This window comes from Diabrotica virgifera, chromosome 1 (genome assembly GCF_917563875.1).
Source record: "Diabrotica virgifera virgifera chromosome 1, PGI_DIABVI_V3a".
Taxonomy (NCBI): Eukaryota; Metazoa; Arthropoda; class Insecta; order Coleoptera; family Chrysomelidae; genus Diabrotica; species Diabrotica virgifera.
Window position 1 is genome coordinate 107,742,417 of NC_065443.1, and position 16,859 is coordinate 107,759,275.

Sequence of the window (16,859 nt, forward strand, 5' to 3'; positions counted from 1 at the left end):
TTCTGATCAGGGACGAAATTTTGAATCCGAATTATGGCAAGAATTAATGAAAATCTTGGGTATTAAGAAAACTCGAACTACGCCTCTCCACCCACAATCAGACGGAATGATCGAAAGACATAATAGAACTATTTGTCAATACCTCTCAATGTTTGTTGCTGATAATCAAAAAGATTGGGATACCCTAATACCTCTATTCCTGTTAGCCTACAGAAGTTCTGAACATGAAGCAACCGGTTATTCTCCATCAATGATGATCACCGGAAGAGAAATGAAGCTTCCTCAAGATCTTATTTTCGGAAAATTGCCTACCTGTGAAGAATAACCTTCATCCCTGACGTACCTAGAAAGCTTAAGAGAAAAACTGGAAAAAGTCCACGAATTTGCTCGTAAAAGTTTGAAGTTTCAAAGTGATAAAGCCAAGTCCAGGTTCGATGTGCAAGCTACAGGGACAACTTTCGAAAGAGGTGATCCAGTATGGCTATACAATCCCACACGCAAGAAAGGACTTTGTCCGAAACTTCAACGAAACTGGGAAGGCCCGTACACCGTCTTAAAGAAAATAAATGATCTGGTCTACCGCATCCAGTTTTCAGCGAGAAGTAAACCCAAGGTAGTTCACATTGAGAGATTAGCCCCATATCATGGAACTGATCCACCTTGTTGGCTTCAACCAGACCCTGATAGACCAGTTATTCGAGGCGAATAACTATAAAGGAGGGAGCAGTGTTATGACAGTTCCGTAGATTGTTCCTACATAGAAAGAGTCCCTCGACGTGAAAGAAGAAGTAGTCACGTACGAGAATATTCTGGATGTCATGGAATAACCCAGAAATGTCTGGTGACATCTAGAACGTCAGAAAACTATATAAACATTATGTGTTTGACATTCTATAGTTCAGTTGTAATTCAGATTTAGTAGTCGACAGTTGTCAGTTTGTTAAAGTTTATATTGTATTTGAGTTTGAATAAAGTTACTTTAAAAAAGTTGTAACAATACTATAAATAACAAGATAATATATTGCGCATCTCGAAGAGAAGGGAGTCGTGACGTAACTGGAGACCCAAGTTCGTAATGGTTCGTAATGTCCGAATGATTTCCGATTAGTTTGAATTGCTCGCGGTTGTATGGTCACCCCCGTTAGGTAAATTATTCCGATTCGATTTTTTTGCACAAACTTACTAAAAAAGAGTTCCTTATAACAAATCCACAGGGTGCCGTGAGGTGCCGCGGTCAGAAAATTGATTAAGACCGCGTCCCACCATCAAATAATTTGATCAAACAGTTTGAGCAAACTCCGGAAGTACGTCAAAATGATGTCACAATTGCAGTTTTTTTGAAATTCTAAAAATCTGTGCTCTGACTATCAGTCTAGTTTGATCAAATTTTTTGAATTGAGTTGTCTAATTTGTTTGTACTTTATTTAAAATTAAAATTTTTCATTATTATCCACAATGAACACTCAGGATGTGACGTCACTAACTGTCACTTTCAGTTTGCTCAAACCAGTTTGATCAAATTATTTGATGGTGGGACGCGGCCTTTAAACAATTTTTTTAAACAAATTCAAAAAATTAATTTTTTCAATTCGTTCAATTTTCTTGGATTTTTTGGGTCATTATAAGCAAAAAAGGTCTCTTTGTTTCTCTAGATTCTAGATTTTTTCTCGAAAATTTTTGTTTGTCGAGTTATACGCGATTTAATATTTGAAAAACGGGAAAATTGCCATTTTCAAGGCTTAATAACTCAGTTAAAAATTATTACTATGAAAGTTAGAAAGTGACCAAATCAAAGTTTAAAGTCCACCCTACAAGATCCTGAAGAAATTTTTGTCATTATTTTATTACTAAGCTGTTATTTTTAATTTAACAATGAGCGCTAACTGCATACAGGCGGCCGTCAATAGTGAGTGTGAAAGAGATGCACCATTCCGGACATCTAATGGTGCATCTCACTTGCAATCACATTGATGGTCGCCTCACTTAGCGCTCATGGTTAACAATTAAAAATAACAGCTCAGTAATAAAATAATGACAAAATTTCTTCAGGATCCTGTAGGGGGTCTTTCAACTTTGATTCAGTTACTTTTGACTTTCATAATAATAATTTTTAACTGAGTTCTTAAGCCTTGAGAATGGCCATTTTCGCGGTTTTCAAATTTTAAATCGAGTATAACAACAACAGTCAATTTTAGAGAAAAATTACAGGAGAACTTTTTGGCTCATAATTACCCAAAGAATCTAAAAAAAATTATACAAATTGAAAAAATTGATTTTTTGAATTTGTTAAAAAAAATTGTTTAAACAATTTTCCGACAGCGGCACCTCCCAGCACTCTCTGTATTTGTTATAAGGAACTATTTTTAAGTGAGTTTGTGCAACAAAATCGAATCGGAATATGTTACCCAACGGGGGAGACGATACAGCCTTGACTATAAGCTAACAACAAGAATTCAAATTCCGGTCTCCAGTTACGTCATGCGATGCGCGAACTCGGACATATTTGCGCTACGGGAAGATACTATCTTGTTATTTATAGTATCATGGGTGTACTTATTCTACTTGAAATAACAGAGAAACGGTCGATTTAAGGTGTATAATACTACCAATACCTTTTAGAGTGCTTGAAAAGAACTTTAAAATGAGCAATGTTAAATGTAGATTACATTCAACCTAAGCGAGATATGCTGGAAAATATTGATAATAACTAATGTATTTTAAGAACAAATGGGAAGTATATTTTAACCCCTAATCCATCAGAATTTAAATACATCATTTTCCTTCTACAATACTCTTTACTATAGTGTTATTTCTATCTTTAAAAAGTTGGACGGGTTTAAAATGAATGGTTTTTGAAAAAAATAAGATCAAATTATGGAGCGCATTTTTAAATTTTCTTAAAAATCTTCCTTCTTCTCCATGTAACTCAAAAATGATAAGAGATGCGAAAAAAAGATACCAAACAAAAATGTAGGGTTTTTTAAATAAAAATTTTGTTTTTATTTTTCATTACTGTATCTCCTATTGTTTTCAAGTTACAGGGAGAAAAAGGAAGCTTTTTAAGAAAATTTAAAAATGCGTTCTATAACTTGGTCTTATGTTTTTTCAAAAACCATTCATTTTAAACCCGTCCAACATTTTGAACATAGAAATAACACTGTAATAAAATGTATAGTAGAAGGAAAACGATGCATTTAAATTCTGGTGGATGAGGGGTTAAAATATACTTCTCATTTTTTCTTAAAATACATTAGTCATCAATTTTTTTGCAGCATATCTCGCTTAGTTTGAATGTAATAGACATAGACATTTAGTATTGTTTATTTTAAAGGTCTTTTTAAGTCATTATACATCTACAATCGACCGTTTCTCTGTTATTTCAAGTTGAATACACCGATTTGAGCATGCACAAAAAAAAACAAACTATTCTCATCTACCACATCTCTTTTTGTATTATAACTAGAAGACTTATGACGAAACGAATCTCTATTTTTTCTTATAAGCTACAAAAATGTTTTATATAGTTTTTTAGTGAGATGCATAGTTTTTAAGGTATTCGCAAAAAACCGTTTGAAAAGGTGTGTCATTTTTTAATAAAAATGGCAAATTTTCAACCACGAATAACTCAAAAAGTATTGAGTTTAAAAAAAATATATATAGAACAGCTTTTGCTTAGAATTAGGTTCTATAGCCGCTTCCGTGGTTATTTTAACCGAAAAATTTTCCACCCCCGAGAAGAGGTGGGAACCACCCCCAAGATAAAAGCACACATCGGCATATGGTAGACTTTGAATTAGAAGATAAGTAGAGGCTATTCCCAAAATTTCACCAAAATCCATGCAGTAGGATAGAATTCGGAGGTAATATCCTATTCTTGCTCCCATTGACTGGCGTACTACTCCCAAATTATAATTTACAATGCATATATATTGTAAATTTCAAATCATGATTTACAAAGTGTATACATTGTAAACCATGATTCAGGAGTGTTCCTCGTAACATTCAACGTGTCTTGGTTTGTTTATTTCTAGTGCATCTTTATTGTGATTTTAGTATAGTATAAAAAGTAATTCGTGAATAATTTCTTGCCTGTGCAAAGATCAGTTGAAAGATCTGTATATATTAAAAGCACAATGGAATCAGAAACAGGAAAAAACACTAATCAATGGGGTGCTGCAGAAAATGGATACACAAACCACGATTCAGAAGAATGGTGTCGGGAGCAGTCACTTAGGGTTAATCCTCAGAAGACTGCTGTGGTTCCGTTTACTCGGAGAAGGGTCATCGGATCTACTACAAATCTTAGCTTCTATGGCAAAACATTATCGATTTCCAGGTCAGTGAAGTACCTAGGAGTGATCCTGGATTCTAAACTGACATGGAAGGAACATCTGGACACTAAGTTGAAGAAGGCCGCTGCGGCTTACTGGGCGTGCAGAAGAGCTTTCGGAGCCAAATGGACTGCAGTCGAAAATTTTACATTGGATATGCCAATCCATGATAAAGCTTATACTGACGTATGCGGCAATCGTGTGGTGGCCCCGGGCTAGACTGTCTTTAGTCAAGGTCTAGTTGGCTCATCTACAGCGGTTTGTATCTCAGGGGCCATGAGGACTACTCCCACAGCAGCTCTTGAAGATCTGCTGGATTTACCTACTCTACATCTCATTGCAGAGCACGAAGCCATGATGGCAGCCTATCGTCTCAACCATGATACTATAAATAAAGAGATAGTATTTTCCCGTAGCTCAAATACGTCCGAGTTCGCGCATTGATTACGTAACTGGAGACCGGAAGTTGAATTTGAGTTCTTGTTAAAGTTAAATGGGATTTGTATGCATTATGTGATGAAATTATTCAATTAGCAAAATAACATTAAACTTCAATGTATCCGAAAAGAATTTAGTGGCGAGATTCCAGTCAAAATAACTGTAAAAGATAAAATATAAAATACAACCGCGAACAATTCAAAGTAATCGGACATTACGAATGATTACGAACCATTACGAACTTGCCGGTCTCCAGTTACGTCACGACTTCCGGATGTGCAATATATTATCTTGTTATTTATAGTATCATGGTCTCAACTGCTCTGGATTCTGGTTGGGAACGAATGGGCGGATGAGCCATTATGACATTTGGAGACAGGATATCGAGTGATGTCCTGTGCTTTCTATGGTACAGGACAGCATGTTCCCTCAATTTGAGTTCTCATCCTCCTTCTTGGTTCAATTTCCTGACCGGGATGAATGGGTAGAACGAGAACCTACACTAATCTGTCGGAGTGGGTTCACCTGGTTCACAGATGGGTCTAGAACAGACGAACGGGCAGGTGTTGGAACATACGGTAGTGGAGTCGGATATGAGTCTAGCCAGGCTCTCGGCTCTCATGCATCAGTCTTTCAGGCCGAGATATTTGCGATCCTGACAAGTGCTCAAGAGATACAGATAGGGCTTGCTCAGGCAGGACCATCTATATCTCCTCTGATAGCCAGGCAGCGCTAAGGGCTTTGTAAGCGCCCAAGATCAGCTCTAAGCTGGTTCTTGAGTGCAAGAGAGCTTTGGATATGTTGGTATGGGTACCGGGACACACAGGTGTGGAAGGTAACGAAAGGGCTGACGCCCTGGCAAGGCGGGGCTCATCCTCTCTGCCTGTGGGACCCGAACCTGTGATTGGGATGCCCTTCAGTACTGGTCGGGGTAGTTTCAGGGAGCTTCTTCGGTGAAGGTTCCAGGACTTCTGGACCAGCTGTGGAGGTATGAGACAGGCCAGGCTCCACATAGTGGGGCCATCCAAAAGTCTTACAGCCCAACTGCTTCTTCTGGATCGTAGACGTTCCCTGGTGGTCAGTATGCTCACCGGCCACTGTAGACACCGACGGCACCTTCATCTGCTTGGACTGGCGGATGGCTCACGGTGTCGTCTATGTAATGAGGAGGAGGAAACCTTCTCACATTTCCTCTGGGAGTGCCCGGCATTGGCCTATCGGAGGTAGCGGATCCTGGGATCGGCACCTATGCACAGGGCCGGATTAAGGCACGGGCCAACTGGGCCGCGGCCCAGGGCGGCAAAATTTTGGGGCGGCGGATTTGAGAAAAAAAAAGTGTAATTATTTTTGATTGATTATAAAGCTTTATTATCGATTATCAAGACCAGTGAACCTGAGCATTAAATATTAAAAAACTATTTTATTGTTTATTATTTATTTATAACGCGACACTCTGCGCGGTGTAATGTGTCGCAGTACACTACGCTACGCCACTCTATCCAAGTGAGTCGAAGGGGCGAGGCGGCAGTCTGTATCGTACGCTACGCACGGGAAATTTAGTTGTGGGATCGTAGTAGTTGCTAGCATTGGCTGATGGCAGGCGTCTTGTCGCCTTGCCGCTTCCCTCCCCCCACCAACTCCATCACCGCCACGCGCCATTGTCATTCGGTTGTCTGGTCTCAACTCCACGTACTGCAGTCTGTCTAACTGTTTAGGTTTAACGTTTTTGTAATTTGTTTTGAGCGGAGTAACATTTTGAAATTGTAACTTGTGAGGTAAGAAATATTTATTTGTTTATAGTAATGGTAATGTAAGTTAATATAGACCGCGCTCTAGCGGTCGCAATTTTTGACCGATTTTCTTCAAATTCGGCACACGCACACACTTTCCTTTTTGCAATATCTCGGCTAAGTTATTTAGCCAAAAGAATCCCATAACATTTACCCCCTTTTTGGGGGGGTTTTACCCCAAAATTTTGGTTTTTGGGGCCCGTATGGGAAAAATTCTTCTTTATGTTTTAAATTCGTGTAGAGCATATTTTTCTGAAAATGTTAAGGCAAATTTCGATTTTCTAGCTAATTCCGTTCTCTATAAGGAAAAATGTAATTCGGCATGTTGCCATACGTATAGGTTTCACAATGAGTTGAATAAGTAATGGAAGGAAATTCGCTTCCCTCATTTTTTCGCTTCATTTTTCCTGTCGTATCGTACTACAGTTTTGAATTATACAGATATTCTTTTTTTTACAGTCAGACCTTTACTTCCGATGTCATTGATGCTATAACAAGCAGCTGTACAAATGGATGGACGCAAACGGCTCAGTGGGTGGCAATACAAAAAAGTAGCCGAAGAGAAGAAAAAAAAATTGACAGAAGTTGTAAATAAAACTGCGAAGCTTGATACATTTTTTACAAGAAGTAACCTACCAGTGCCACCAGAACCAGTGCTTTTAGAAAGTGTCAAAGAATTTTGTGAAGTAGAACTAGAAGTATGTTCCATATTAACGCCTTCAGCTTCAACAGCTTCAGCATCAGTGCCTTCAGCTTTAACATCAACCCCTCCAGCTTCAGCATCAGCCCCTTCAGCTTCAACATCAACCCCTTTAGCTTCAGCATCAGCCCCTCCGGTTTCAACATCAACCCCTTCAGCTTCAGCATCAACCCCTTCAGCTTCACCCTCAACCCCTTCAGCATCAGCACCTTCAGCTTCGTCATGTGTTGATACTGACAAGATCAAACCAGCTATATCCGAATTAACTTTTGTTGTTGACGAGATTGAAGATCAATTAACAGTCTCTGAACCTGACTCTTCTGTCCATTTGAAACCAAATTATGATCCTGCTTTATGGATAGTGAATGAAGAGACGCGGGAATATTTTGTTAAAAATGGATGGAATCAAAATAAAGATTGCGATTTTAAAAAATCTGAAAGGCAATATCCAGACAGGAAAAGAGTGTTGGCTAAATGGCTATTCGACAGAAAACTTGCAAATGGCGAAATTGTAAATAGAGATTTCTTGATTTACTCACCAAGTTTAGGCTCTTTGTTCTGTGGTCCATGCAAATTGTTTAGTTCGACCTCTACTCAGTTTACTGAAAATGGGTTCAGTGATTGGAAACATGCATCAGCGAGAATAAAAGAGCATGAAAACTCGCACGTTCACTACAATAGTGTAATAGTATACAAACAAAGAGCAGAAGCAGCCGGGAGGATCGATAAGCTTCTACAAAACCAAGTGGAAGAAGAAATAAGGTATTGGAAGGCAGTTCTCCAGAGAGTGGTGGCCGTAATAAAAAAACTTGCCTCGCGTGGTCTTGCCTTTAGGGGGACTGACGAAAAATTTGGTTCTTTTTCAAATGGCAACTATATGATGTGCTTGGAGCTGATTGCCGAATTTGATCCATTTTTGAAAGCACACATTGAAAAATATGGGAAAGCGGGTAAAGGCAAACAGTCATACCTATCATCAACCATTTGTGAAGAACTCATCGAAATAATGGCAAAAACCGTTATTGATACAATTTTGAATGATGCTAAGAAAAGCAAGTACTATTCTATAATAGTAGATTCCACCCCTGATGTAACACACATTGATCAATTGTCTTTCATATTAAGGTATGTGAATGAATTGGGAATCCCTGAAGAACATTTTGTTGAATTTATGAAAAATCAAGGTCATACAGGTGAAGAACTAGTGAACTCAGTGCTTTCTTTCCTACAGTCGAAAGGATTGGACATACAAAACTGTAGGGGACAGTCCTATGACAACGCGTCAAATATGTCAGGAATGTACTCGGGGTTGCAGGCAAGACTTAAAGAAAAGAATCCCTTGATATTTTATGTGCCTTGTTCAGCGCATTCACTAAATTTAGTGGGATCAAGCGCAGCAGAATGCTGTTCTCTTGCAAAACATTTCTTTGATCTCTTGCAAGGATTGTACAATTTTTTCTCGTCTTCTACGCACAGGTGGAATCTTCTTCTGTCAAATTTCACGGCCACAGGAAAGGACAAGAACACGTCGTTGAAGTCTCTCAGTGTTACAAGATAGTCTGCAAGGGAAGAAGCTTGCAAAAGCCTTAATAAAGACTACAAACCCATGGTCAAGACGCTGATAGACATGACTTCAAGCAATCATGAAAACAAACAGACACAATCCAAAGCCAAAGGGTTGTTGCGAAAACTAATGTCTCTAGAAACATGTTTCATGGCAGCCCTTTGGGGAGATGTACTTCAAAAATTTAATTCAGTCAGTGAAAAGATCCAGGCTGAAAATATGACCGTGGACAGCGTTGTAATCCTGTACAACTCACTCACAGAGTATGTGATGAACATGAAAGACATGTTTACCCACTATAAGAAAGAGGGCGAAAAAAAACTGCAAATTGCGCAAGGTGAAATGAGACAGAACGATGAGCCAGAACTTCCACAAGAGACGCAGCCGCAGGTGCAGCAAGATTTTGATCGCCCAAAAAGAAAGGCGAAAAGAAAGAGGTTCTTTGATGAATCTTCAGAAGAAGATGAAGAAAGAACTTATGATGAGGATGATGACATTAGGGGAAATTGTCTTCAACAAAGTTATGACATCATCGTGGAAACACTTCAGTTTCAGTTAGACAAAAGGATCTCTGTGTACACAGACTTCGTTGCAAAGTTTTCATTTCTAACAAAATTAAAGACTCTAACTACCGAAGAAATTACTGCTAACGCGACGTCTTTGCAGAAAATCTATATTGAAGACATTGAAGAGTCAGAGTTTATATGCGAGTGCATCCATCTGAAAGGACTTCTGATCCGAGGAAACTACAAAGAAGCCGAAAAAGACTTTTCACTATCAAACTTGTACAGATTTTTGATAGAAAAAAATCTACAGGACTTGTTTCCCAACGTGGCTATTGGTTTGAAAATGTTTTTGACAACTCCTGCTACAAACTGTTCTGCTGAGAGATCGTTTTCGACCTTGAAAAGAGTAAAAAACTATCTGCGTTCAACAGTGACTCAAGAACGACTCGTCAGCCTGGCTGTTTTAGCCATAGAACATGAACTGACAACAAAACTCGATTTCAGTGCAGTTGTTGATGATTTTTCCAATGCACGTGCAAGAAAGAAGAAGTTTTAAGTTATATTTACTTTAACAAAGCTAATTTAGTGAGTAAGTTATTTGTTTGGATATGTGATTTGTATGCTCTGAACAGTTATATTTCGATGTTGTATATATTTGTTATTATCCTATATTCAATACAGAAATTATCATTTATTTTGCAGTCTTACTCTGTACACCTTTTACTAATTTTAGCCCCTTCCTAACTGTCCTGTTTTTGCCCATAAATCGACAGCAATGACCGATTATGGCTCAAAGCCTGCGGGCACATTCACAGGTGAGCCGTTGCCGAGTAACGAAGCCGAATTTTCACTTCACTCCAAATCAATCATTCTCAGCCAAAATAGTCATAAAACTATAAAAGAATTGTTGAGTTTGGGAATTACGAGCTGCATGATGTTTCACAAAATAATATCAACAACGATTTTATTTACTATTATTGTAATCTTAAGTAATGGAATATCACGGTTGTAGAAAATGGTTTCGTAATTAACGGAGTTTTGTCAAATAGTTTATTTTAATTAATAAAACGCAATTTTAGGACATAGTTTCTTGTTTTCATCATGAGAGGTACTAAAACCATTACAATATCAAGAGACAGTTGAGCGCTGGAAAATGTCCCAAAATGCGTTATTTTGCCTCTAAATTTCAATTTTTTTCGGGGGGGGGCCCCGGACCCCCCCCCCGGTGTTGCACCCCCGCTAGGGCGGCAGGCAGACCTCTGGCCCATGGGCGGCAAAAGTGTTAATCCGGCCCTGCCTATGCAGCCGATCCAGGTGAGGGAGTTGTCTTTTAAGAGACTTGTGGCTTTCTGTGAGGCCATAAGGTTTCTGGGGGCCTAACATGGGAGCTCGGTGCAGCCTGACCCCATAAACGCCGAAATACCAGGTTCTCATGAACCTGGTCAGTAAGATAGGAGTGATACAACGCACCGGACGTAGGAGGTCTAAGTGTCTGAAGGGCTCACAAGTGTGGTTTACCATAACCAAGGTTTTAGGCGAAAGAAAAACCTCTATTAATTAACAGAGAAGCAAAAAACAAATCACTTCAATTGGGAAACATCGGAGATTTCAAGCAGCGTTGATGAGTGGCCCAGGAGTCATATTCAATGACGAATCGAAATTTGATGTTTTGGTGGAGGACTTTCGAGAATGGATTATCAGAAGTAAAAATAAAGCATTCCATACAGATTGCCTCAAAAGAATTTGATTGTGTTCTAATTTACTACTTCTTTACTTCATACTGGCAATGCCTTTTCCACGATTCTCTCGTGTCTTTCTCAGTTCCTGAATATATTGTCAGATCTTTGCGATAACCACCAGACTCGGCTGAGTTTTTGTCAAAATAAAATTTTGCGATTAACCATGTTTTTATTATCCGTTGGCATTCCATATAGTCTAAGATCCGAATCTAGGTCGGCCTTCACCCATCTTTATGGTTTGAAAATTTTGAAATTTTCGACTTGATATTATTTTAAACGAAAATACATAACTTCAAACAGCACACTCAGAAAATTTTAGATTGATCGGAGCAAAATTACCGGTCATACATCATGTTACCCTACCTTCGACTCATCTTGCAGCACGTTCGCTCCAGCGCGTTTGAATGTAGTGTTACCAAACTGACTCAACTTTTCTATGGTTTTTTAGGCACTAATGTTTAATTTTGGTTGACTTTATTTATTTTTAATAACTTACAACTAAACAAATGAAAAACAATGAATTTATATCTTTTATTTTACAAACTACGATATCTAATTTATTTATTACACCAAATCTAATAATTTATTTACATAATTACAAGTTAAAAATATCGCGCCCGATACATATCAAGTAATAATAATAATAATATCGTATGGCATTTTTGCCGGAGAGATCCTTTCGGATAGTTCCAGCGCCAATTACATCTTTAACCCTGTTTCAAGTAACTAGTGTCGATGTACACTAGCCCAGGGGGACTGACGGCTTAACGTACTCTCCGAGGCACGGTGAGACGGCTCGTGTCATTATTGGAAATGAAAATGGTTTGTCTTTGGCAGGGATTGAACCCACGTACACTGGCGTATGAGGCCAGCGATTATGCCGTTACTCCACGGCCGCTCACACATATCAAGTACACCGACGTATTCAAATTCACAACTAAACTCTAATCTAATTCCAAAAATGTCTATTTATATAGTTATGTACAATTAGTCTACTGATTTCCAGAAACACCGAAAGGTAAAATTATTTACACAGCAATAAAAAAGAATGTGTATGTACTTTGTACGCACGTAAGAAGTTATACTTCTATTATATGATTTCAACGAAATCAATATACTTTAAACAGTTTATTTATATTTTATTTAAATATTAAACTAATTTTAATACTCACTACTTTCCAAAATTTTTATTAAAACAATATCAAAAATTAAAAAAATAAAACACACGCAAACACATTGAAAAATGAAACAAAGAAATGATTTCTGAACAATAATTGTTGACAAAAATTTTAACTAAATACGTATTTTCTGAAAAAAAAATATAATAAATATACTTACAATCATAAAATGTATAAAAAAAATTGCATTGGGAATTGAACCTGCGTCTATAAGGTTGTTAGATTTTGAACTCACCGCACGCAGAACTTAGCTAGCGAGACATTTCAATGATGTGGGAAGATATAGCAACTAAACGTTTTAAACTTTTTTGACAGTTGCTTATTCTCTTAGTTCAATTAAATAAGTTTGATTCTTGCTGGAATTAAAATACAACAAAATATAGACTAATAAAGCAATTTATTAGATATGAACATTGGTAGAAATTGTATTGGTAATCAAATTATGTAAATCAAAGCATTACCTACTAATAGGTACCTACATTTTCCAAATAGGTATGTAGGTCCTAATCTTTTAATACAATACTGAAACATTTAAAATTACGTACCTGTTGCTTTTAAAATCTGTTTAAAAAGTCACTACAATTATAAACTTGCTTTTTGTGTCTGTCCTCACAACAATAAATACTAATATACTACATACAATTTGTTTACCCATAACCATTGACGTATTAATAAAATAACCGACATATTGAACAATTGTCGACAGGTCATTGTAATTACCCAATCAGAGAACATATAACGTTTAAGCTGCGCCGGGTACCAAGATTTTGATGATTTCGCGCACATATAAATTTACTCCCAACGCTCCTAAAGAAGTATAACTTCAAAAAAAGGTTTATATCGATGGCCTCTAGAAGCGCCGAACAAGTTTCTATTTGTCTTGCCTGCAGAGAGGGTCAGACAGTTTGACGACAGAAGCTTCCGGAACGAAATAGGCCAGGTTGTGAGCAGCCTATAAATAATGTCCCAGTAGTGAGAACCATTCAACATGTTTCCATTCTCTTTTGTAAATTATTCCGCAATTCAAAAATATATTCCGGTGTGCATCACTTTAAATTGAAAATTAAAGTTGACAAAACTTTAAATACGCGTTGTTCTCAAATCTTTTTTTTTTCAAAGACATTGTAACTCAAAAACTACTTGTCCGATCTATCCAAAATGTTCTATATATTTTCTTTAGATATTTTGTGAGGCAACACTGTCGAGGTATTGTTTTTTGTTTATTTTTTGTTTAACTATAATAAATATGTTGATTTTCACCCTTTCTTTTGCAAAAAATATTGTGGTTTGACTTCCGAGCGATACTAAAAAGTCAAAAATTGCTAAAACTAAAATAACTCGACAGTGTTCCGATGATGAGTTCTGATGTCTTATAAAACGTCTGTTTATAAGGTATGATTTTAGTAGTGTGTAATAACGAGCGATCCGCAATTATTGGGATCAAAGCTAGCCGTGCAAAAAATTGCGTATGTCTTGTTTTAATCTGAATATATATCATTGGTTTATCAATTAATTTTGATTAACATTATAAAACATAAAAAATCAGTGAAAACCTTTAACACAGAACTTTAATCAAAACTAAAATAATTAACAAAATTATAAGTAGCAATAATAAATAAAATCAAACAATATGCTGTATATGTCCACCACCAACATCTCTACATAACCTAACTTATCTTGTTAAGTTGACGTACACTGCAAAGTTGACGTACACTGCAAAGTTGACGTAAACTGGAAAGTATATCTAAATTAAGACTAGACGTGCACTTTATGTCTAATGTAACATCTCTGTCGTTTAGAGCCACCTATGGTGACAATAATTTTGGATCACACGTTAGTTTAGAGGTAAACAACGTCTCAATTTACAGAGCAAGCCCTGGTGCCATAGGTCTATGAAGAGGGCGGAGCAATATCTGGATACATCGAGGTCTTTACAGATTCTGTTTACTATTCGATGTACTTGTTGAATGCTAGAATGTTTCTGACTGAATCCAAATTGGTGAGTTGAAATTATTCCCTTGTCTTCTAGTTGAGCACTGGTAGTAGGCTGATTAGTCCGTTCTTTAACGGTAAAATATTGCAAAATCTCTAAATTTTAAAGAACCGCTTGGATTGACATGAAATTTGGCATACACATAGCTAACAAGTCAAAGAAAAAAAGTGATATTGTGCCGATATGTGCTTCTGCCCTGGGGGTGGTTGTCACCCCCTCTTGGGGGTGAAAAAATATTCGTCCAAAGAATGTCAGGAAATGGATAAACTGGCTAATTTTAAGTAACTTTTGTTCTATAGAGTTTTTTCACTAAGTCAATACTTTTCGAGTTATTTGGCAGTGAATGTTCATTTTTTTCAACAAAATAACCACGCTTTAAGACGGTTTTTCGCAAATAACTCAAATAGTAAGTATTTTGTCGAAAAAACATTCTTAGCAAAAATATAGCCTGTAAAAAATTTAAAAAAAAAATGGTGTATATATCACGTCTCTACACCTAGTAAAAGCAGAGTTATAGCTAATGAAAAATAGGTTCATATTTGTCAAATTCCAAATGGAATACTTCAACGTGAAATAACCAAAAATGAAGCACATTTCGGGGAAAACTCATTACAACTTATTTAAAGTGTTTAAAAAATGCTTCATTTTTGTTTTATAAAAAAAATTTCTAGCATCAAAATTAAACAAGGTTCGCTCAAAATAAAGTTAGTCCCTTTTGATTTTGGTAAAAAAATCGAGAAAATCACCCCCTAATTAGTATCTTAAATGAACTTAATCGTTACGACTTCACAAGTTTCTTGACTCGTGTATATATTGTATATATAATCTGTAAGTTTCAACGGTTCAAAGTCCTTATTATTGAAAGGTCTGTAGTTAAAAGGGGTTGAACGAGTCATTGATCACGAATGTATGCAAATTTAGAAACACCAAATCTTAATCAATTTTTGTCTAACAGAAAAAAAAAATACATGATATTCAGAAAAGCAAATCTGACTTTTTTTGTTTTTCGAGATTTTTGGTATCTCTAACAATTTTTAAGTTATTTTGAAAAAAGCATATTTTTCAAAATTTAAATTTTTAAAAATTTTACTTTCAAACCAAATTTTTTCAAAAAGAAGCACTTTGAATAGATAAAGCTTACAGATCATATAAAAACAACATAAGTAAAATAATTTGTGGAGCGGTAACGATTAATTTCATTTAAGGTGCTAATTAGGGGGTGGTCTTCCCGATTTTCTTTGCAAAAACAAAAGGAGCCAACTTAATTTTGAGCGTAACTTGCTTAAATTTAATGCTAGAAACCTTTTGTAAAAACAAAAGTAAAGCTTTTTTTAAACACTTTAAAAAAGTTAAAATGGGTTTTCCCCAAAAAGGGCTTAATTTTTTGGATATTTCACGTCGAAATATTCTATTTGAAATTTGGTGCATATGAATCTATTTTTCATTGGCTATAACTCTGGTTCTACGAGATCCAGAGACCTAACGCGTACACCATTTTTTTTACTTTTTTATAAGCTATATTTTTGCTAAGAACATTTTTTTCGACAAAATACTTGCTTTTTGAGTTATTTGCGAAAAACCGTCTAAAAATGTGGTATTTTGTTGAAAAATGAACATATTCACTCGCCATTACCCATTTCCGGACTTACTTTGGACATATATTTTTTCACCCCCAAAAGGGGGTGAAAGTCACCCCCAAGGCAAAAGCACACATCGGCACAATATCACTTATTTTCTTTGACATGTAAGCTATACGTATGCCAAACTTCATGTCAATCCAAGCGGTTCTTTAAAATTTAGAGCAAAAACCGTGAAAGAATGGACTAGATAGACCGGTATTATTGCACCATTTTTGGTAGTTCTCCTTGTTTTAAAATGGGTGTTATTTCAACTACTTTCCATTGTGGTGGGAAATAATTGATTTTCATGATTGAATTGAATAATTGTGTTAGATATGTATATGTATATATAACCTTTTTCCGGCAGCTCATATATTTCTCCTGTGATGAGGTTGTACCCTGTGATTTTTTAGGATTGGTATTTGTTTTCCAAAACAAAATTTGTAGATCAAAATTTGTTCTAGATATAAAAAAAATCTTCTTTATAAGCAATTCTGCTTGTTCATTGGAGGATTGATACCTGTATGGAAGGTTGTCACTCCATCTTTTGCTTTTGCGCTGTCGACCGATACTTCTTCTACCGATTGGTAATTTATCTCTTGTTATTTTGACCACACGTGTCTCCCCCATCCTGGTTATGTGGTTGTTCCATTATTTTTCTATTTAGCGTCCATTCGTTTATACTCTGTACGTTACATTGTCTTCTGATATCTTTACTACTCTTTCGACCTCTCAGTGTATTTCCTGTAATTCTTCTCAGTACTCTCATCTCTGTCGTTTCCAGAAGTCTTTCTGTTGTGGCTGTATCGGGTCTTGTTTCTGATGCATATGTCATTATGGGTCTTACACTGGCTTTATAAATTCTTGACTTCATCTCAGTGTTAATATGTCGGTTTCGCCATATAGTGTTATTAGGCATCCTGCTAGTCTATTTGCTCTTTGTGTTTGAATTCTCACTTCTTTGTCTAGGTCTCCGTAACTTGACAATGTAATTCCAAGGT

The 16,859-nt window shown here is 36.5% G+C and overlaps 1 protein-coding gene across 1 annotated transcript; it reads left to right on the top strand.

Moving 5' to 3' along the window:
* Positions 1–6,023: 6,023 nt before the first annotated feature.
* LOC126891454 (uncharacterized) lies at positions 6,024–10,341 on the top strand. The gene is made up of 3 exons (XM_050660633.1): positions 6,024–6,544; positions 7,019–7,620; positions 10,063–10,341. The coding sequence occupies exons 2-3, from the start codon at positions 7,069–7,071 to the stop codon at positions 10,339–10,341; spliced, it is 831 nt and encodes a 276-aa protein (XP_050516590.1). The 5' UTR covers positions 6,024–6,544; positions 7,019–7,068.
* The last annotated feature ends 6,518 nt before the right edge of the window (positions 10,342–16,859 follow it).

Excerpts from the sequence above, each read along its gene's own strand:
- LOC126891454 (XM_050660633.1), top strand. The coding sequence starts at position 7,069 with ATGGATGGACGCAAACGGCTCAGTGGGTGGCAATACAAAAAAGTAGCC. Across the intron at positions 7,621-10,062 it reads ATGATCCTGCTTTATGGATA|CCCCTTCCTAACTGTCCTGT; the intron begins GTGAATGAAGAG and ends TACTAATTTTAG.